General features: G+C 36.4%; 4 protein-coding genes and 1 long non-coding RNA gene across 5 annotated transcripts; 2 read left to right on the top strand and 3 right to left on the bottom strand.

Moving 5' to 3' along the window:
- Positions 1 to 2,566: 2,566 nt before the first annotated feature.
- LOC106924015 (uncharacterized) lies at positions 2,567 to 11,113 on the bottom strand. Its single transcript, XM_014997482.2, has 12 exons — positions 10,985 to 11,113; positions 10,834 to 10,902; positions 9,608 to 9,710; positions 9,403 to 9,518; positions 9,138 to 9,208; positions 8,631 to 8,756; positions 7,517 to 7,612; positions 7,281 to 7,412; positions 7,039 to 7,170; positions 6,877 to 6,917; positions 6,242 to 6,279; positions 2,567 to 6,120 (listed from the first exon to the last, which is right to left on the bottom strand). The coding sequence occupies exons 2-12, from the start codon at positions 10,859 to 10,861 to the stop codon at positions 4,544 to 4,546; spliced, it is 2,460 nt and encodes an 819-aa protein (XP_014852968.2). The 5' UTR covers positions 10,862 to 10,902; positions 10,985 to 11,113; the 3' UTR covers positions 2,567 to 4,543.
- Positions 11,114 to 11,973: 860 nt separating this feature from the next.
- Positions 11,974 to 13,799, bottom strand: LOC148154056 (uncharacterized). The gene is made up of 2 exons (XM_088015442.1): positions 13,575 to 13,799; positions 11,974 to 12,319 (listed from the first exon to the last, which is right to left on the bottom strand). Exons 1-2 carry the CDS (start codon positions 13,717 to 13,719, stop codon positions 12,186 to 12,188), a joined length of 279 nt encoding a protein of 92 aa, XP_087871568.1. The 5' UTR covers positions 13,720 to 13,799; the 3' UTR covers positions 11,974 to 12,185.
- A 771-nt stretch (positions 13,800 to 14,570) lies between these two features.
- On the top strand, positions 14,571 to 17,057 carry LOC106924017 (putative E3 ubiquitin-protein ligase RNF144A-A). Its single transcript, XM_014997486.2, has 4 exons — positions 14,571 to 14,759; positions 15,023 to 15,123; positions 16,156 to 16,329; positions 16,426 to 17,057. The coding sequence occupies exons 1-4, from the start codon at positions 14,669 to 14,671 to the stop codon at positions 16,879 to 16,881; spliced, it is 822 nt and encodes a 273-aa protein (XP_014852972.2). The 5' UTR covers positions 14,571 to 14,668; the 3' UTR covers positions 16,882 to 17,057.
- On the bottom strand, positions 15,271 to 18,652 carry LOC148154055 (uncharacterized). The gene is made up of 2 exons (XR_015766063.1): positions 18,532 to 18,652; positions 15,271 to 16,861 (listed from the first exon to the last, which is right to left on the bottom strand). It is a non-coding gene; the product is annotated as an uncharacterized LOC148154055 (long non-coding RNA).
- On the top strand, positions 18,197 to 20,472 carry LOC106924016 (E3 ubiquitin-protein ligase RNF19B-like). The gene is made up of 4 exons (XM_014997483.2): positions 18,197 to 18,408; positions 18,547 to 18,653; positions 19,331 to 19,504; positions 19,578 to 20,472. The coding sequence occupies exons 1-4, from the start codon at positions 18,318 to 18,320 to the stop codon at positions 20,031 to 20,033; spliced, it is 828 nt and encodes a 275-aa protein (XP_014852969.2). The 5' UTR covers positions 18,197 to 18,317; the 3' UTR covers positions 20,034 to 20,472.
- The last annotated feature ends 738 nt before the right edge of the window (positions 20,473 to 21,210 follow it).

Raw genomic sequence — 21,210 nt, 5'->3', positions numbered from 1 at the left:
TTGAAGAAAAACACTCAATTTTGACCAAAAAAATTCCTAAAAAATAAAAATTGAGTCAAAATGGAAAACAAATGTCTGTGCCTCATCTATAGAGATTGGCATAAGTATTTCAAAGTGATTCTGAGTCAATAGGTCACATGACCTAGAAGCTATTGAAGAAAACATTATATTATTTAATATTACAATTATTGAAAATATTGTACAAGACTTTAAAATTTAATAGATGTTATTGTGTCTCATGTAAAAGCATGAATTAGCACTGACAATTAGTCAGTTGGTCACAATTCAAGGCATTTATAAGCATTTGTTTGACAGGAGTGTTTGGTTCAGTAATTTATTGACAGTCCCTAAGTGAACCTTCGGGCGCTTGGGCCGGGAGCGGTGGAGAACAGCTGGCCGACATTAGCGTTCATAAATCGGATAAACCTTGAGCTAAACGCCGGTTACTCCGTGGAGCTTGAATATCGAATATCCAACTTGAAACTAACTCTGGTGATGTGCTGCTCCGAGTTAACTGACTCTTTCCAAAAAGTCTCAAGACTCATCTGTTCAGACTGACTTTTGCTTAATTTTGTTAATTGATTTTACATTCCATTATTATTGATGTCTCATTTTTTGTAAAGCACTTTGTGATTTACAAAAAGGTGCTATATAAATAAAGTTGAAAGGTGCTATATAAAGGTGCTATATAAATAAAGTTGACTTACTCACTCTTCTCTTCCTGCTACCTGTGAAAAATGAGCCCCTTCCCTTCCCCCCCCCCATTCCTCGTTTACAGAAACCCCCGTGCGGTTCTCTACCGCGGTAAAGCTTGCCGGGCCCAGCACATGATTTACAAGTGCGCGGTAGCTCAAGACATTATGGTACACCCATTTACGTGCTACTTTCACAATAAAAGCGCACATCCGGTCCATGTTTGAGCTACTCAAAATAGGTTTCCACCTATTTGTAATACCTACATTATTTATAAGTTTCACTGAGTTAACGCGGCTATGGATGACATGTAAAAGTTTAGTCTTTTTGTCCCCCAGCATTGTATGCATACGCGAAATTTCCGTACGTCCAATAACATGCATGGTGTCTAAGTCATAAGTCAGTGCCTCACCAGCAATGAACCTCACCGCACATCACTGAATGTATCAGAGTGAAAACCAAAAGCAAACCAGTTATGTACCCATTCATAATGTCTTCCACTGTTTATAACAGAGGGTTTTGTGTCCTGTTTAATGCTGTTTCTGTCTGTTGGTCAGTTATTTCTTGTAAATGGTTTATTTTGCTGATGTTATTTTTATTTTCTTTCAATGTGTACTCAGTTCTGTCCTGTGAATTAAGGTGTTTTGTTTTTTTTTCTGTTTACTTGTCCTAGAGCAAAGGATGGCATTTAGCTATTGTGTTACTTCCTGCATATTTACACTGCCTTGAACTGTGGTAATGTGCAGTGTTTGGATTAATTAAATTAAATTAATTGATTTTGATTAAATGTTTTCTCTATAACTCTTTAGCTAGGATTCTGCAGTGTTTTCACTTTTGTCCTGAATCATTTATTAAAACAGTGGTTCTGAGAATGGAAGCATGTTTAAAATTAACCCAGTATTTTAAATTATGTTGGAAGACAGCAAGGCTCTTACTATAAACTTCTCATATATTTAAGTAGTTTAGTGGTTATTACATTACTGTGCTTTTGTGTGATAGTCCAACACAACACAGTGTATAACTGTGAAGTTGAGGAGAAATTACATCTATATACTGGATTTTCATTATAAAAATCTGGAAATTGTGCTGGAGATTCAACATAATATGTGAAAACAGGGAATTGTTTTCACATGCAATTAGCATGTCAAGCTGCATACATTTGTAGTTAGAGTCCATTTGTGATTGTCCAAAGCATTATTTCATAACTTTATTGAAAGTTAGTTTTATTATTTTCCAGCCAGTTCATCATTACCTCCCATAAACTCCAACCATGTGCAGAGTTCTCAACCAATCCAGTCCGCTCTTTGTCCGGTCTCCTGACTGGAATCGTCCAGAGCTGGAACATTTCCATTTTTATTTCCACATCTCTGCAAATCTGAATTCTTTCCTGACTTTCCAGGTCAGTGACACAGTACATATGTCCTTTTGATAAAAACGTGCCTTAGTGCAAAGCAGCCAAATAACATGGCTGCTTTAATAACAAATATAGCATAATTATTATTTGGCTGCCTTAATAGTGTGAGATTTATTACACTGGACCTGGAGATATCAGTCAGAATCTTCTGTGGGTGATCCAGGATATTTATAGATGCAGTTTTAAAATATATAAGTACTGTAAATAAGCTCTTTTTGCGGTACATCTTTTTAAATGAACTTCTCCAGGTTCTTTAGCTTCTGTGTGCTACACGTTTGCAACACATTACTTGCAAATGATCAACTCAGAGATCTAATGTGTTCAAATTAACAACTAGGCCCAGCCTAAAATGATAAAACCACAGATGAATACACAAATTGCTGTTTGGATAAACCTAGTGGGAAATGATTCGGAAAGCAATTCCAGCAAACAATGAAAAAGAAACGTATCTAGAAAATATTTGGTTGATAATTCAAGTTTATTACAGGAAATCAGAAAACTAAAAATTCTAATTAAAACTTAAAATCAATGCAAACCTTTACATTTTGCAATTCACGGCATTTAATCACATATTGAATTATTATCTAATAAACAAAAATATCCCTAATACAACAATATAATCTATGCAACAATCCTTGCTTTTCTGTACAACAGTGCTGCCCTTGTACACATAATATGTCACTCGTTCAAAAAGAAACAAACTTCCACGAGCACATCCATCAAGTGATATAAAAAAGCAAATGACAACACATTTATATTTTTCTTAAATTCTTCCTTTAATTGTCTTCATATGTATTCTTCACAGATGTTAATTAAGATGAATACAAATGTTGCACAACTAGGCTATTTTTATCAATCACCAGACACATGCTTATATTTCTAGAAGTTAGTCCCACCATGCATGCACCTGTAGTGCTGCTTGTACCATCACCATGACACTAGTCAACAACAGAGGAGAAGAAGAAAGAAAAAAGGCCGAGTTGTAAAATTCTGCTTCTATTTAAAGCGGAACTCACAAATACACTCAAGGGGGATGGGGGGTGTATTTGTGAGTTCATATTTACCTGATGTGAGCATCAGGTAAATATGTTACACCAGTTAAATTGAGAAGTACATAAATAGCCAACCACTCAATATGAAATTTTGCTGAGTTTTAGCAACAATAATTTATTACAAAACCCACAAATTGAGAAAATAATAATAGTTATCCTGATAAATAAATCAGCAACCCAAAATCCCTCAAAAATAAGTTTAGGTGAGATTTAATTCACTCAGTTCATTTCAGTAAAGAAACCCAAATGGTTAAATGTCCAAATATTTCCGATCCTTTTTAATGCGAATATCGTCCACAAAAGAGTTCCATATCCTGGGAGAATTTTTCCCTGTTAATCCAAAGTCCCAATCCAAACAAAAAATCCAAAGCATCAAAGATAAATGATACATTTACTCTTCAATGTATTTATCCAGGAAAAAAAAAACAAACAAACAAAAAAAAACATAGTGGTTATGTTACACAGTGATGAAGCACCAAGAAAAAGTGGAGCTTAAACTGACCCTGAACATGAAATGCATATAGTGATGTAAACAAACTCTGATGGGATATCATGATCCAATCACAATGATGCATTTATTGGTCATTCTATTGAAAATAAATAAATAAACCAACCAGATGCCGTTATCACATCAGAGTCCGTCTTTGAATAACACATGTAAATCTGAACCCCTTTCAATAAAAACACAACCCAAATGCCTCAGAATCTAAGTTATACAATGTCAAAATGTTGCTGGTTCAACATTCAGTAGTTTATCAAATTCATTTGACCACATTGTTTCCAGTGCCTCTCATAAAGTCTCTGAATGAAATATACACACAAGTCATTTTTTTTCTTCAGTGCACTGTTGAAAACTTTGCATGCCCATATTTCCAAACCCAGCTTCGCGTTTATTACACTGTTTACACAGTGAACGTGAATAACAGTGAAAACAAATGTTTTATTTTTTGTCGCCTTTGCATGAAAAAGTGATTTTTCTCTCAATTGTAAGTTGAGGCAACAAACAAGCTTTTTAGTGAAGTCAGTTTATCGAACAACGAAAATGGCTTTTATTGTGTCGTTTTGCAGGTAATCACAGAACAATTGATCCTATTGGCTTTATAATATTGAGCTATTATTGACAGAAACAATGAGACAAGAATTACCAAACCAGACGGCTGTATTTACAACAAACATCTGAAACAAAATCTCAGTCTAGGTTTTGTTTTCTATGCTTGCACCTCCAGAATGGTTCCCAGTAAGCTAAACCACCAGAGTTCTGCTGACCTCATAAACATTTTATTCTGATTCATGATTTGCACATTTGTTGGTCGAAATGGGTAAACAAGACACAGCTGATCTCTTTTTATATTTTCTTCTGTGTATGTTGATTCATTTTACGCTATCAATACGGCCACTTGGTTTTAGGAAACCTTCTTCTTTTTAAAGAATCATCTGTTCTAGCCACCTCAAGCCATGTATTAGGGAATTCTTTCAGTGAGGAAAGATTTGAATGTTTTATTTTTCTAAGATTTTTATGTTGTCTTCTGTTTGACCTGGTTGTGTGTTTTCGTTCAACCAAAGTCAGGTGTCTTTGTTCTTCAGTTATGTGCTGTTCTGTATTATTTTCTTCCTTCCGTTTAATGAAACCCTGTGAGATTGTTCTCGTCATAATTTTATTATCAGTACTGCTGCCACTTACTTCTTCGATTACTTTATATTGAAGAAATCTATGCTGCCCATCTGCAGAACTCTTAACTCCTTTTTTTGTATTTGCTTGAGAATCTCCCTGGCTTGTTTTTCTCTCCCTGTCTGCTGCTTGGTTCCCTTTCAGGCTCTCTTTTTTTCCTGATCCAGATTGCTTGTGAAAATCCTCAATATATTTTTCAGTTTCCTGACTTTTGGTGTGGGTCTTCAAACCATAATCTTTCTGTTCACCTTTGGCTTCTGGTTCAGTGTTTCCGTTCTTCAGAGCCAATGGATTTATCACTGATAGTTTTCTCATATCAGTATTGATATTTTCACTGTGCTCTTTGTGGTCTTTGTAGATAGTGTGGGGATCTATGATATGACCAAGTTTTGGTTTCCTCTCTTTACTTCCATCAGCTTCTCTGCTATCCAGATAACAACTAGCTTGAGTAGAACCAGTTTGTCCCTCTTCCTCTTTTTTAAAAGAGGAAGAGGGACAGGTTGGTATACTCCTTTCAGCTGACTTCTTGTGATTTTTAGTAAATTTATGTGCTTCATTTTTCCCACCATCCTTTTGATTATTATCCTTATATTTGTGTTTGCTTTGAGGAACATAACCAGATCCTTTACCAACATGATGCCGTGCAGATCCATCATTCAAACATGCCTCTGTCTCTCTTTTCTGTTCATTTTCATATCTGATCTCACTTTGGTAATCCGTTTTAGGTTTAAAATCATCATTAAGGTTAGCTTGTGTATCTTCAAAGACATTTGCTTTTTGCTTTTTGTGATCATTGACTTGAATCTGATCATAAGCAGGGAGAACAGGTTTTACCTGCTCGGTAGAGTTGGCATCCATTGTGGTTTTGTCCTGAGCATGACTGTTTGCTCTCTCATGTTTTTGTCCCTCATATATCTGTTTATTCTCATCAGACTTTCCTTTAGCTGATCTCTGTAAATCAGTGATGTCATCTGGTATATTAGGTGCAGCATGAACAGGAGGGTTTTTGCTTTGACCAAGTCTAAAACCTCGAGTGTCTGGTTGGTTTTCTTTAGACACAGTTTGCTCCACCAGTACATGATCCCTGCCTTTATGCTGAATAGAGCAAATATTCTCATTATCCTCCTGCTTGGCTTTTCCACGTACCTTGAGGTCATAATCCTCATGTTTTATAACACCTTGAGCTGTGTTATCATGAAATACTTGGTAATTATTTGGTCCAGCATGTACGTTACTCTTTGCATGAACACATTTGGGGTCTGGATTGGAGCTCCGCATCATTTCTTCCGTTCCTGGATTTTCATAATCAATTAGACAAGACAGTAGAAGAATAAGTTAAATTAAAATTCAGTAGTTATTGATAATACAGCACAGCACAACATATTATCTGAAAATGCAGCAGGTAATTCTCACCTTTCCTCCTATAAAATAGAAGATAAGCACTGTGGGATCTAGAAGAGAAATGAAGAGAAATGAAGAGAAAGGTGACAATACGTATATAAATGTGAATTAACATGTTTGAAGGCAGAAGCAGAAACTTAAACTCCCTGTGCTGCTACCAAGCTCTTATCTGCAGTTTGGTCCCGTTTTTACCACACAATCCATACAAAATAACAGGAAGAAACAGATATTAAACTTATAGAGCTGATGCTGTTTTTAAGATTTTTCTGGAGAAACTATGTCTGTCTTTGTTCAACAGCAGTGCACTAACAGTGAACTTTAACTCTAATCCTCTCCAAGGTCTTAGTCTGCATCTGTAAACAATAAATCAAGCATTGATTTATCAAGCAACAATGAAATGGAACACATTATTCCAGACCGAAATGTGTTCCAGAAACCACATACATCAAGTAACTGAGAGTATTTAAGGTTTTTCAGAAAAATGCAGATGATTTGTTAGTGAGAGATGCTCGTGTTAAACGATGGAGTTGAAGTCCTAATTGACTTTAGGTAAAGGGGTTGCAATGCCAGGTAAATGGTAAAAGGTGAAAATTTGTGATGTGATCTTTGGTGCAGTATAATAAAAGTCATCTCTCTTTAACACTTACTGTACAACATCCACATTGTCAGGAAAAGGACTTTTGCTTCGCTGAAGGAAAAAGCAAAGACATCACATGATTAATTGCTTTTGTCCTGCAATGCATTCTTTCACAACTCGACTGTTGAGCAAAATCTTTTTATGGTGAAGAAAAAGTTTTAATTGGTTTTACCTGCGTGACCGAACTGTCATCAAAGACGAACCATTTGCCTCCTTCATCCTTGGACTTGATTTTTGCATGATAATGTCCTCCTCTCAGATCACCAAAATGCTCCACAACTGCATAGAGCTCATATGTCTGATTCTGATCAACATACAAGAATATTAGTCAAAATCAGGAATGAAATAAACAAAACAACAACTCTGTAATATGACTAGTTCTAAATAAAAACTATATAAAAGATATTTTTCTACCTCTGGAATCCTAATGGTGTGAGGAACATCAGCTTTACAGTGGATTTTGATGTAAGACATGAACTGGTAGCTAAAGTCAAACCTCTTCAGCATCAGAAGCAGAACATCTGGATGTCGAGTTATTACATATTTCTGAAAAACAAATCAGATATACCTAGTTGCTGAAAAAGATTGCTAAAATATTGCTGTGTTTCAAAATGTATCAAAAAAACTGAAACTTTCTAATAGTCACTCACTCTGGTAGCATCAACTTTAGCATCACAGATTTCACAGTACACCTGGTTATCTCCATTGAATATAGTCTTTGTGAAAAACATATTGATGCCGTTCTCCTAAAAAGAGCAAACTGTTTAATGTCTACAGGGAAAAAAACTCTCAAAAAGAAGCACTTAACAGTTAGAAAAGACTTTTGACTGACTTTACCAAGTTATAGGTTCAGACAAGCATTCCTAATATATTTATATGTAAATAATAATTAATAACACTGTAATTTTGATGAAAATTAAAGAGATCCATATTCCTCCTATTTATCTTCTTTTCATTGGCTCCCATGTATCCAGTCAAAACTTTTAGTGTCCTTGTTTAGGTTTAAATAGACACAGAAGGTTGTCAAGGTGTTTCAGTAAACAAATATCTTCATGTTTGCTATCCATCCAAACTGACTGAGTTTGAGATTCTTTGCAAAGAAGAATCAGAAAATATTTCATCCTTTATACATGCAAAGCTATGAAAACCATATTGTTCTCACTACACAGTTATGAACCATATTTATTGACTATCAGACAAAACACAAAATGTTAAAAAGTTCCATAAGAGAGAACAGTTTTTAAAGCCCTTGTATAGATTAAGAAAGTTCAATTAACCCTATCTGTGAGCTAAATAGGGAAAATGATTGCTCATTCTAAAATAGGCATTTTAGAATCAAATGTTGTAAAGCTCCATGGGATTCCAGCATTTGGATGGTAAAGTGGTAGGTTTGTTGCAGGTACGGTATGTTGTTCAGCTTTTCAGGCAGTAAGGAAATTTCAAAGTAACACCTTGTGATAAAGAGTTCAATAATAAAGCTTGTTATAAGGAAACATGGCAGAAAATTACTGCAGACATACTTTATTTACAGTTAAATTTTAGATGTTAACAGTCAGCGATCAGTTCCTTTACTTTTTTATGGCCAGTGTGGTTTTCAAAGCCATACTTCAGAGTTTAAATATGATTAAATTACACTTCTTTTCCGATATATTTTTCATAATTAAGCATGATCCATTTTATGTTGTTCTATTGTGAAAAAACATGTCAGTTTATATGGACTTTAACCCCTTGCAAAAGTAAAATATTAACTTGTCAGATTCTCACCACGCTGTAGTTTTCACCAGGCGAATCTTCCAGTTCAAGAGGAAGATGCCAGAACGGACCTTCACTGTCAGTCACTGTCTGACAGTTTAAACACTCGGTCCTGTGACTCAGCTGTCCATGGAAGATCTGAAACACACAAACAAACCACATATGTACCATACCATACCATACCATACCATACCATACCATACCATACCATACCATACCATACCAATTTTATTTATAAAGCACTTTATACACCAACAGGACCAAAGTGCTTTACACGACCATAAAATACAATGCAATTATAAAACAGAAAAGATCGAATACATATTAATATATAGACAGAATAAAACAAAGTGAAACATCTCAGACTGTGCCAAAAGCCAAAGAAAGAAGATGGGTCTTAAGAAGGGACTTAAAAACAGCAAGTGAAGAGGCCTTTCTTACGTATGCATTTATAAGCATGCATATAGAGTATATTTACTCTTACGCCTTATATGCAGTGTTTGCAACTGGTAAATGTACCTGTGCTGCATTTCCACTGGTCTTCCTTAAGATCCTCTCAAAGTATTCTGCTGCATCTTGCTGCTCACGCACTGGGAAAAGTCAAGACATTCAAAAATGCAATAAAATAAAATAAAATAAGACTTGATGAATACAATTTTGTATTTTAAATTCATAATCATCCATTATGATGATAATTTGAATGCAAAACAATTATAACCACACTTATGACCCATATTATTTTACAATAAAAAGTAAAAAGGAATCTTCCTCTTCAATGTCATACCATTGTTGACTCCTAGAGCTCTTAATATATCATATGGATCTGCTGTCCGGTGCCATAATTCTTCAAACAATTGTTTAAGGTGGTGATCAATGTGCTCCTTACTGGGATTGGTCAATCTAAAACAAAACGACAAATTAATGTTCACTGTGGACTTCAAAAATATTCCCTTCACATAAAGTAACTGCTACAAACTCTAAAAACAAACCTGATCACAGCTTCCCTGAATTCTTCGGTCATGAACAGAACCTGCAGCACACTGTTCAGGTAGCATGTTGCCCCATGGTTGTACAAGCCGTGGTACTTAGTTTCTGGTGGATTTGGATCGCAAATGCAAATGAAATGTCAGACAGTGTTCTGTTATATAAAACGTTGGGTTATCCTGTTCACCTCAATAACACAGCAAGTCTATACAAAGTAAGTTTTTAAAATAAAACATCTCTTGGATACATAAACAGAAATCCCAGGTGATCAGAGGGGTCCAGGAAAATTAAACTCTTTGCCTACATACACAGGCTAGAGAATAAACTAAAACATCATCCCCACAGTGAGGTTGGCAGCATCATGCTCTGTGCTGGTTTTACCAACTTGTTCAGAGCATTATGGAATGGTGGACAGACCTAAATACAAACAAATGCTGCAAAAAAAACCTAGAAGCTAAAAATATTCTTGGGAGTGGGGTGGAGGTTCTCCTTTCAACAGGAAAACAATCCTAAATAACAGCTTTCAAGTTTATTATAAAGCATTGGCTGCATAGTGGCACAGTTGGTAGAGCTGTTGCCTTTCAGGTTATTATTTCTACAATTCCACTTAATTCCAGTAGTTAGGTGGAATTATTTATCTTCTACCTAACATTTGCACACTGCATTGTTAAAACTCCCAATAAAATACACAGAAGACGTAATGTGACAAAATAAGATTGAAGGGCTATGAGGTACATATAGTGCTAACTATTTCATGAAATGAGGTGGATGGTAATGAGTTACATTTACTATAGTGAATTTTTGGAAAAGAAAATGTTTTATTGGATGTTTGCTTTTTGTTAAGTAATAGTTTTCAGAAGTAACAATTCTATTACTTACGTACAATTTTTCTGTTCATCTGAATTTTTGGATGGTAATTAATACAGAAAAACTCACCACTTGATGTAGTTTGCACTGAATGAATTTATGTGTTTATTTTGTGGGAAAGGTGTTCTACATACATACATAATGTTTAATTATATCATTGCAAACAAATAAATTGGCTCTTAAGACACTTAGCATTTAAAATCTCCATGTACACCTACTAAATTTTATTTGGGCAATTTTTGTTAATATTTTACTTTTACTTTAGTAATGTATTTGTTAAGTAACGCTACTCTTGCTTGATTAAGACACTTACACTTACACTCTTCTCTTGTCATAATTACTCAGGATATTATAAAGGTTTTACCTGCAGGTTTATTCCACCAGCGATTCATTTTTTTCTTCCACCTGGTGATCCTCCCATCGACAGTGGAGGCTACAACGAAATCGATGAGTCAAATGCAGTTCAAATTTTGGGGTAGCAAAAACTCAAACGCAAAAGAAAACAACGAACTTACCTTGAGATTCACACTTTCGTTGACATCCACTGGATGTAAAAACCCGAAACTTCTTTTAGACGCTGTCGGACATTGCTTGCACGTTAAAGTGTAACTAAAGCTCTCTAAATACTTTCTGTTTCTCTTCTCATTACACCCGAGACTATGTTGCATTCAGGAACGGTCGGACATGTTACATTAAAAAAATATATCAAAAAAGAAGAAAAATAATCGAAACTTTTTGATTCCATGTTAAAACTCTGACACCCAGATTGTGATTCAGCCTAAATAAAGATTTACTGAAAGACGTGGAAATTACGTCTTAAAAACTTCAGTTTTATTTTAGCTTAAGACAAAATATCGAGTAGAATATAGCAGTATTTCATTTATAACCTCTTTCCCCTTTGAGTAAGACACTGTCTGTCTGTGTTAAGCTCTCTTTAAGACAAGTTTAAACTATTTAAACTATTGTAACTCCCTGTACTTTTCTGGGGGATGTGCAATGCATAGGTTTTTTAATGCATGAAAGTTTTGAACATGTGGATATCACAGTGATTTGATATAATAATGTGAAGATGCAAGATGGGTATTAGGTCAGATTTCTAGAGGTACTCAATGAACTATCTCAGACTTTTTGTTGCATCTAGAGAAAGACTTTATTTTATTTTACTTAAGAACACCCACAAACTAAGCTTTATCTCTGAAACATTTAGTTTTCTCAAAGAAAATCTGTATTTCCGGTAGTTTTTTTGTTTGTTTTCTTTTTACTTCTGAACACTGATTTAAAATCACTAAAACTCTGCTGAACTGTTTCAACACATTGTTGGAGCTCAAAAAGCACCTGATGAGATTTGGATCCAACAGTGAACATCAGAATATTGTCAACATAAAACTGAAAACTACATTTTGATCCTCTTGCTCAAGTCTGTTTTCTTGCAGTAAATACTTCCTTAGCTATGTTTATGTTTGGTGTAGATTTCTATTATCAGCACAAGAAAAATGACATAAAATTTCATTAAATATGTTTATTTAATGCAACAGTTGAAAACATTTGAACATCCAAAGGTTATTACAAGTGAATACACAAAAAACATTATCAGTATTCTTTTTTTCAGCAGTGATTATGGCTTTCATATTTGTAAACAAGAGTCAGGAGTGAACAGGATTCCCTGCAGATTGTAGCAACGACGGCAGTGAAAGGTGAAGACCCAGATGGTCCCAGTTACGCCATCTGTCCTCCAGGAACCTTGAGCACCAGCTGGACGACGGACATGTGCTGGATCCCGTACTCTGACAGCAGCGTAGTGTCTCCTTCCAGGTGCTTGTCCGTAAAGATCAGCCGCAGGTTCTCCTCTCCTGCAAAAACACAAACAAGAAAGCAAACACAGATATCAACAAGGTTTCAAAATAGATTTTATATATATTATAAATAGTCTGTAGTCAAAATTAATCCCTACATTTTTTGGAAGGTTGTTTGTTTGAAGAATGGTAAGAAGTGAAAGTAAAAAATGTGCTGAGGAGACACAATTGCTTCCAAACTCAAATCAAAAACTAATTTAAAAGGTCATGAAGAAGAACAGATAACAAGATTTTTAGACCTTTGTTTTGTTGTTGTAACAGGTGTTTCCACACCTAAACGTGTACTATTAAACAATTAATCTGGATCATTCATTCTCAAAAGTATCAACTTACTGATATAAAATGTTACTTTAATAGATTATTTTCTTTGTATTACCTAAAAAAAAACACCTGCCAGATATTTTTGTAATGAGTGGCTGCTTATAATCTTGGGATGATACTCCTAACAGAGTTAGCATTTAGCAGAGTTAGCATTTAGCATTGACTTAAACTTGAAATTTATGTTGGATAGAAAATTACCTTGATCCTCAGACTATATAGTCATTGACCTACATTCATGTTTTAAAGTATTACATTCAACAAATCAGCCAGTTTGATTTGTCTGAATATTCAAGCACTGCAATGTTCCTAATTTTTGACCTAATGGTGCTCAATGGTCCTGCTCTAAATTAACCTGTTATGTCACCACAGGCGGTTCAGATTTTGTCTATAGACCATAGGTTTAGTAAGTTACACACAATGCAGATGCACTTTAAACACATCAGTTGGCTTATTTATTTATGTGAAACAAACCAGGTAAATAAACCAACCAACAAACCAACTAGTAGGTCTTGAACTGCTGGGTATTAATGATAGAGTTAATACTGAGCTCTACCATTACAGCACTGATAAGCCAATAAGAGAAAATATGAGTCACCATGAAATTTACTTTCAATTTTGATTTGCAAGCAAAGTATGGTCTTGAAAAACATGTTTGTTATTGAAGGGTCAGGTACTTCTGAATTGGGTAAACATATTATTACTTAACAACCTACTTTATTTTACAAAAACGAGCATTAATCTGTCTTCATGGCCACTTAACCCAACCTGTCGATCAAAAAAGTCGATAAAGTTGAAAAGAAGTAGCTTTCGTCCTGCTGGCACACAGATAGACGTAGAGAAAGTGCACCCAATATATTGAACAGCTCACCGCCTCCCAAATTAATTCTGCCATTACTGAGTCACGTTGCCTTTTGAGCTTCTCTTTAGTTACCTGCAGTCTGAGGAAGTTTCTCAGCGATCTTTTCCTTCAGCTGTCGCACCGTCATTTTCTGCATCTGCTCCTCGGTGTTGCAGAGGTCAATCATCAGTTTCTCTCCTCTCAGTCCATGAACCACGACCTGGTAGATTTTCCCCATCTTCCTGCAATCTGCGCTGCGCTGCGCTCCTGTCTGGTTCTCTGTCCCAACAGCTGACAGAAATGCGGGCAAACAGCAACAGCATCTGACGTCAGAGCAGTCTTTACTTTCTATTTTCTGTTTTGCACAAAGCAGGACTCTTGCTGTTCTTATTCTTTCAGTTTTTCCTTGTAATTATCTTCTCTCACATGACCTGCTGGTATCAGCAGGTTGGTATATTTTGAGAAGCACATTCAACACAATACTGCACTTTAATCTCCTAAAGTGTGGGAGATTAAAGATGATAATAAAAATTGAATAAATAAAATACGTACATCTGACCAATGGCAAAATAAATAAATAAATTAAAAGACTTTTTATACTGATACACCTTAATAATTGTGTTATGTAGATGATGTTCTGCGATTATAAATCGCAGATTTTATAGGGACGATTAATTGCAGGAAATCACCTTGTTTTCCGGCAGAGATCATGTGATGTGGCTGTGGTTATTTGCAAACTCTTTACATTACATGGTTGCTTCTCAAACTATGAAAAAAAAAATTGTATAGTAATTTTATTTATTACTTGTGCTGCTTTCGACTATGGCAGAGAGAAAAAGCAGCAGATGTTTTAAGTTATAAGGGCCACATGTGTCACTTTTAACTGGAATCACTGCAAATATAGTAAACAAAACTCAATAATGTTGTTAAAATTGTATTGACAAGTGAATATAAAATTAATTCGGTTCATAAAAGGTTTTAACTTTCTTGTGTGTTGTTCTTCATCATCACTGGTTCGTCTTCATCAGTGCCAATTAAAATGCACGAAGAAAAACAAAAGAGAGAAACTGAAAGTAAACAACAGCTATTGGCTCTGAAAGTGACGCAGCAGCAGCTCCATTAGGGCACATCTTTTGGCTGCAGACGGACAGAAGTTGGTTCAAGTCGAGGAGCAGAGCAGAAACAAAATGACCACGCAGGGCCACGAAGAGAAAAGATACGACCGCAGAGACACGACGCTGAAGTTCGTCAACAGACCTGATGCTCTGGATCCGATGCGTAAGAACCTGTAAACTGTTATTGTGTTGGTGTTGAAGTGGCGTTGCTTATTTCCAAAGAAACGGAAGGAGCGTTTTGTTTTAGAGACCTTAAAAACACTTACATGCAAGTCAGTGGGTACATAAGGACACCATGTGTCGTCGTGACAGCTAAAAAAACAAGATGGCATATTATTATTATTATTATTATTATTATTATTATTATTATTATTATTATTATTATTATTATTATTATTATTTGAGTCTGTTCTCTGCTCTGTTAAGCCCCAGACGAGGGAGATCAGTGTCTCCGGGCGGAAATGTCCTGCGGTCACGCTGTCACCCCGCAGTCCCTCACTGGGTGGTGTCGCAGCCTTCTGGATCAGGTACTTTCCAACAGTTAAAAATTTACTTTTGTTTTCTCACTAGCACATGTATTGTTGAAGAGAAGACTCTGTGCAAAGATCCAGCATAAAGTCCAAGATGAGACATGCAGCCCAGTTTTATGTTGTGGGCCATAAACTGGGCCAGTGTACCATATTTCGACAGTATGACTTACTGTCAAAATAATGATTTTAATTAGGCATTTCTTTATTTTTTCAACAATAATCAGTTCGTATGATCCATCATTACAATATAACCAATACAAGACATAGTAAGGATGCTCATATTTAATGTTATAAAGCTAAGAAAGATGCATTGCAAGTAAAATGTCCACTGAAATTATCCAGCAATTTTAATGCAGTGCTTTATCTTAATTTACTTCAATCCAATTCTCTTCTCAACCTTCATCTTAATTATCAAATTTAATTTATGGTTGAATGTTGGTGGCAAACAATGCAAGAGAGAAGATTTTAAACAGTTAAAACAAACAACAAATGACAGCAGATCTATGGTGCCTTGAATTAGAGGCTGGTGCTGAAGAACCTACAGTTAATATCCAAGTTAATCATAATCCATAACAATAGAGTTGTTTTTTTTTATTTTAACATGTTTCTTACTGTAATATGTTCTGTAGTGGACTAACCAGAGATCCAAACTGAATCTAGGACTGCTGTAGGAGACCAAAGAGATGTCCACTCACATCATTTTGTAGGTTCTCATCAGGACAGGAATGCTTAGCAAGCTCTTAACAACCAGCATTAAAATATATTTTAACCTGAGGTGTAGATTTAAGTAGTTTTCCAGTAAAATTTGTCAAATGTCACTGAGTACAACACAAATCAAATGTATAAACTTGACATTAAAAATCAGAGAGCTGCTCAGTGGGACTGTGAACTCTTCACTCATCAAATTCATCTTTCAGGATGTTGTGCTGTGCAAAACTAGATGGATTAAGTGCATGTAAATGATGCTTGATATCAAGACTCAATCAATTCAAGTTAATGATATTGTTCTCTAAATATTACAAATTTCAGGGCCAGTATAAATTTAAGTGCCCAGCTCTGAAGGACGGCACCCTGCACAAGTGTGACGCTCTGTGGTCGTATCAAGAGGTCCGTCGCCTGGCCGTCCTGACCGCTGCAGAAATGCAGCATTTTGAAGAGAACATGGCCCGTCTGGCTGCTACAGAGTACTGCGATTTTAAAACCGTAAGCATCATGCTAACTCAAGACAAATTCATGAAACATTGTTCTGCAATGTGGTAACTTCTTTCCTTTTGTTTTCTCTTCTTTTTCGCCCTGCAGTGTCCTGGCTGCAGCTCCTACATCGAGAGAGAGGACCTGACTAACCTCTGCGTTCAGTGCTTAGTTTGCACAGCAGATAAGAATGCAGAGGTCCAGTTCTGCTGGCAGTGCTTGAAGCCATGGAAAGGTCCGGCTCCACGCTCCGATCGCTGTGACAATAACGGCTGCATCAACCACGACCTGCAGCTGCTCAGGAACTGCAAGACCACATCCTTCCCTGAGGTGGATGGGGTCGAGAACTGTCCCTCCATCAGGGCCTGTCCCACCTGTGGACATAAGGTGGAGCACGACAAGACGGGCTGCAAGAACATCATCTGTCCTCGCTGCCAGGTGGAGTTCTGCTTCGTGTGTCTGAAGCTGACTCCTGAGTGTCTGAAGACCAGCTCCTACTTCATCCCCTGCAGTGCTGGTGTGGCTCCCAGACAGACAGCCATACCTGTGTGGCACAGAAACTAAGAGTTGTTGTTTCTTGACAAAGTTAATTTTGTAACACTAAAAATGTTCCAGGTCTTCTTGTTCATGTTCATCACCTTTAACAGTTGTTTTTTTTTGTGTGTTCATTTTCAACCTGACAACTTGCTTTTCAAATATGTTTGTGACCTGATTAACAAATAAAGTTCATATTAAACTGATTTTGTTTAATGCCTGGTCTGTTGAGTGCAGTTGGGTGTAAAACTAATGTTTAAGCAGGCAAAGCCCAGTAGTTGTTATTCAGAATATCTAAAGATGGCATATGTAGCTCAAACGTGTAACATAAACAACTGTTGCATTATATTTACATGATGATGAAAGGTCCCTATAATTACAGATAAGTTTCATTGTTTTATTAGTGCACACTACTAAATAATCTCAAGTAGTTCAATGTGTCTGTTTATCATTTACACATCTACAGTGTTAAATGTTGGTGATGTGCTGAACTCAGTTATTTAAAGCAAAAACTCCTCTGACTGGCAAACATTTTCATCTCCATGTATAAGAGAATATTTTCACTTTCTGTTTCACTTTGACTCCAGTTGGAGCCTGGGTCCAGTTGAACTAGTTTGACCTTTACTGAGATGACATATGGCACACCAGAGACCCCTTTCTGTTTTAGGCTCATAACCCTTGAAGTGTTTTGATTTGTGAATAATCTTCCTCATTTTTAGACCTCAAACAGTTTGAACTGGTTTAACTCTTCCAGGTTGATGGGCAGTAACAATTGCTTTTCTAAGATTGCTGGTGTTTTTCTAATCTGGCACTGAATCAACACCATGGTGCAAATCACAGTAGTCTATAATAATAATAAAGGTTATTTTGTTCCTTAATAAACAGATTATTCCATTATAACTGATGACTCCTTCAGTGAACATTAAATAAATGTCCACTCTTTATTTTGAATCCAGTTGTTAACAAGATGAAAAGCCTTCATGTTTCAGAATGAATTAATTTCATAAGTTGAGAGACTGATCTGAGTTAGTTTTGATTACTGAGGGTAAACTGATTATAAACTGAACACATCTGCATTAAATCCAATGGAAGCAAAAGGATTTAAAGTTTTGCCTTTAGTGACATCTACAGGATGCAACTGTATTTTCTGCCAGTGATCTTGTAACCAGGGTGTGTTTTGTTTTCCACTAAGACTGCTTCACCAAAAACATAATTAAAATTATGTTTTCATTTTATTCCCTTTGCTCTAAGTTACATTACATTAATATGAGTGTAAAAATGAATGCATTCAGCCAGACAGTTTGACTTCATGTGGACGCTGTACATTTAAATTTGTAGAAGAAGAAACTGAAAGTAAAAGCCAAGCTTGCTTTAGGAGTGTCATGACAGCCTGTCGTCTCAGATTATTTCCTGGTTGAAGTCAGACACTTTTAGCCGACAAATTGGAAGAACAAAGTAGGTCTGAAATGAACAGCTCAGATCAGGACGAGAAGGGATACGACCCCCATGACGCCACGCTGAGCTTTGTGGACAGACCTGATGACCTGGATCCTCCATGTAAGGACTACAAACTATGCTGCTGTTTTACCCATATTTGTTATATTTATGTATTTGCTTCTGAATTAAGTTTTACTTGTACATTTTTCAGTATAATCTACACTATTAGAGTGTCCAACTTACTGTCTGCCCTATTAGTCAGTGATGATGATGACGAAGACCAGGGTCTTAGAGCTGAGATGTCCTGTGGTCACGCTGTCACTCCACAATCTCTGACTGGCTGGTGCCGCAGCCTGCTGGATCAGGTATGTAATGACATCACACATGTTTTATATGCAACATTTTCTTACTTTGGTCATTTCTTTTCACTGTTGTACCTTTTAACGTGCTTTGTACATAAGAGGAGACAATTTCCAAAATCAAATTTAGTCTAGCTTGTTTCTAACTCAGTCCAAACAGTGGGATTCATTAATAATATGGTTGTTATTAATGAATAGGAAATAAAACGATAATTATGGAGTGAACTTCATTTCATTTGGTGTTGGCTTGTTTTCTGTCTGTCCATTTAGGGTGGATCCTTCTTGCAACCGTGATGCATTTAGGTGAACAGTGCTCACGTATGTTTGAGTTTAATGTCATGGAGACAGAGTTGCCAGCCTTTCTTGAAGGCATCATGTTTTTCATTTTGTAGTACATTTTCATTTCTTTGTTGTTCTTCCTTTAAAAAAACACCAGGTGTCAATGGCTGCCAATTTTTTCAGTGGTTGACCAAGACATTGCAGTCCTCAGTAGACTGGAGACTTTTTGACCTGCTTCCCTAAAACCAGAAATTAGTTCAGTATTTTTTTAAAAATACATATGTTGTGTTTAAAATGAGACAATGACATAAACCCCCATTCAGGGTTTAACCCATTTGTTCAAACACCAAACCAGTTGTTCTGCGTCTTTATGGTTACATGTTGTTTTTGTCTGACCATCTTAGGGTCAGTACAAGTTCAAGTGTCCTGCTTTTGACGAAGACACCCAGGAGATTTGCGGCGCTGTGTGGCCGTATCGAGAGGTGCGTCGCCTGGCGGACCTGAGCGTTGAAGAGATGGAATACTTTGAGGAGACCATCGCTCGCCTGGCTGCTGCAGAGTACCAGGAGTTTAGAGAAGTAAGTGTCTCTAGCTTCAGGTCAGTCTTGACTTTAACTGTTCTACTTAAACCATCATGTCTTCCTCTTACAGTGCCCTGGGTGTAAGAGCTACGTTGAAAGAAAGGACCTGACTAACCTCTGCGTTCAGTGCTTAGTTTGCGTTGCAGACCAGAAGAAACAGGTCCAGTTCTGCTGGCAGTGCTTGAAGCCGTGGAAAGGTCCGGCTCCACGCTCCGATCGCTGTGACAATAACGACTGCAAAAACCACGACCTGGAGCTGCTCAGGACCTGCAAGACCACCTCCTTCCCTGAGGTCCGGGATGTCGAGGATTGTCCCTCCATCAGGGCCTGTCCCACCTGTGGACAGACAGTGGAGCACGACAAAACGGGCTGCAAGAACATCACATGTCCTCGCTGCCAGGTGGAGTTCTGCTTCGTGTGTCTGAAGCTGACTCCTGAGTGTCTGAAGACCAGCTCCTACTTCATCCCCTGCAGTGATGGTGTGGCTCCCAGACAGACAGCCATACCTGTGTGGCACAGGAAGTGAAACTACAGAAACAGATGCTTCCTGTTGAGCTCTTCGTACTGAAACCTGGATGAAATAATCTCAAAAATGTTGCTGTTCCTTTTATTCATGTTCATCAACTGTGAAACTTATTTATTATATTTAGCAACATTTTTATTCTCATATTATATCCTACATTGGCAATCATTTCTTCTTTGGCCTCCTATTAACTAATAAAACATATTTTTTTGTTAAAAGTGTTTAACTGTTTCAAAGTTGGGGGTCCATCTGAAATGGAGATTCATTTTTTTAGCTTAATGTGGAATTTGCGTCTCTAAAATCATTGTGTTAAAATGTTTTAGAAAATTTGAATCTGTTTATTTGAAACTGAAAATTAAAGGATTTTTTGTTGTTTTAAAGTCAATAAATACATAGAAATGTAAAACAGAAAAATCTGGCAAATAAAACACCATCCTTCTTAGCTGCATACTGTATTTGTACTGATTAAGGAGGGAGTCCAAAAAGCTTTCTTTATAAATTCACTAAGTGAAAAATTAATTCCCCACCAGGAAGAAATTAACTTAGTAAAATATGCACATTTTATTTGTCCCCAATAAGCTAAACACTTTCCTCTAAGACAAAATGTGATGATCTGCATTCATCAAAGTGATTTAATAAACAAAAGTACAGAATTATTTACTTGGACTAAACCATTAATTATCATGTCTGATGACTTGGAGGCTCCTTCCAAAAGGTCGATCTTGTATCTTAATGTACATTGTAAATGTTGGAGCGTGAAAATGAAAGTTACATCACAAATCCTTTGGCTCTCTGAGAGGCTGGGCCTTGGTGAATCTGGAAAGTACCTGGAAGTTTTTTATTTTACTGCCAAGTGATCTTGACAAAGACATTAATAATGTATTATAAACTGGGGAATTAAGGGGAAACCCCATTTAGGAGGAAAGATGACATTAATTTTGTTTTAATTATTCCAGCTCTTATTTCCTGAAATGTTGACATGTTTATCATTTAGGTCCAAATCAATTTAATTACTTATGTGACCCTTCATATGACTCTCTGTACCTTGTCGTATTTAGTGTTTTATTTGATATTGTGAAATGTGTGTTATTATGTGATAAGTAGGAAGATTGGCATTTGCATATTCAAAATAAATAATTAAAAAAAGGGACAAAAAGGCAAGCACAGTTCACGTCCATAA

The sequence above is a fragment of the Poecilia mexicana genome, unplaced genomic scaffold (assembly GCF_051168715.1).
Source record: "Poecilia mexicana isolate PSO_F unplaced genomic scaffold, ASM5116871v1 scaffold_18, whole genome shotgun sequence".
Classification (NCBI taxonomy): Eukaryota; Metazoa; Chordata; class Actinopteri; order Cyprinodontiformes; family Poeciliidae; genus Poecilia; species Poecilia mexicana.
This window is presented reverse-complemented; position numbering and strand designations above follow the sequence as displayed.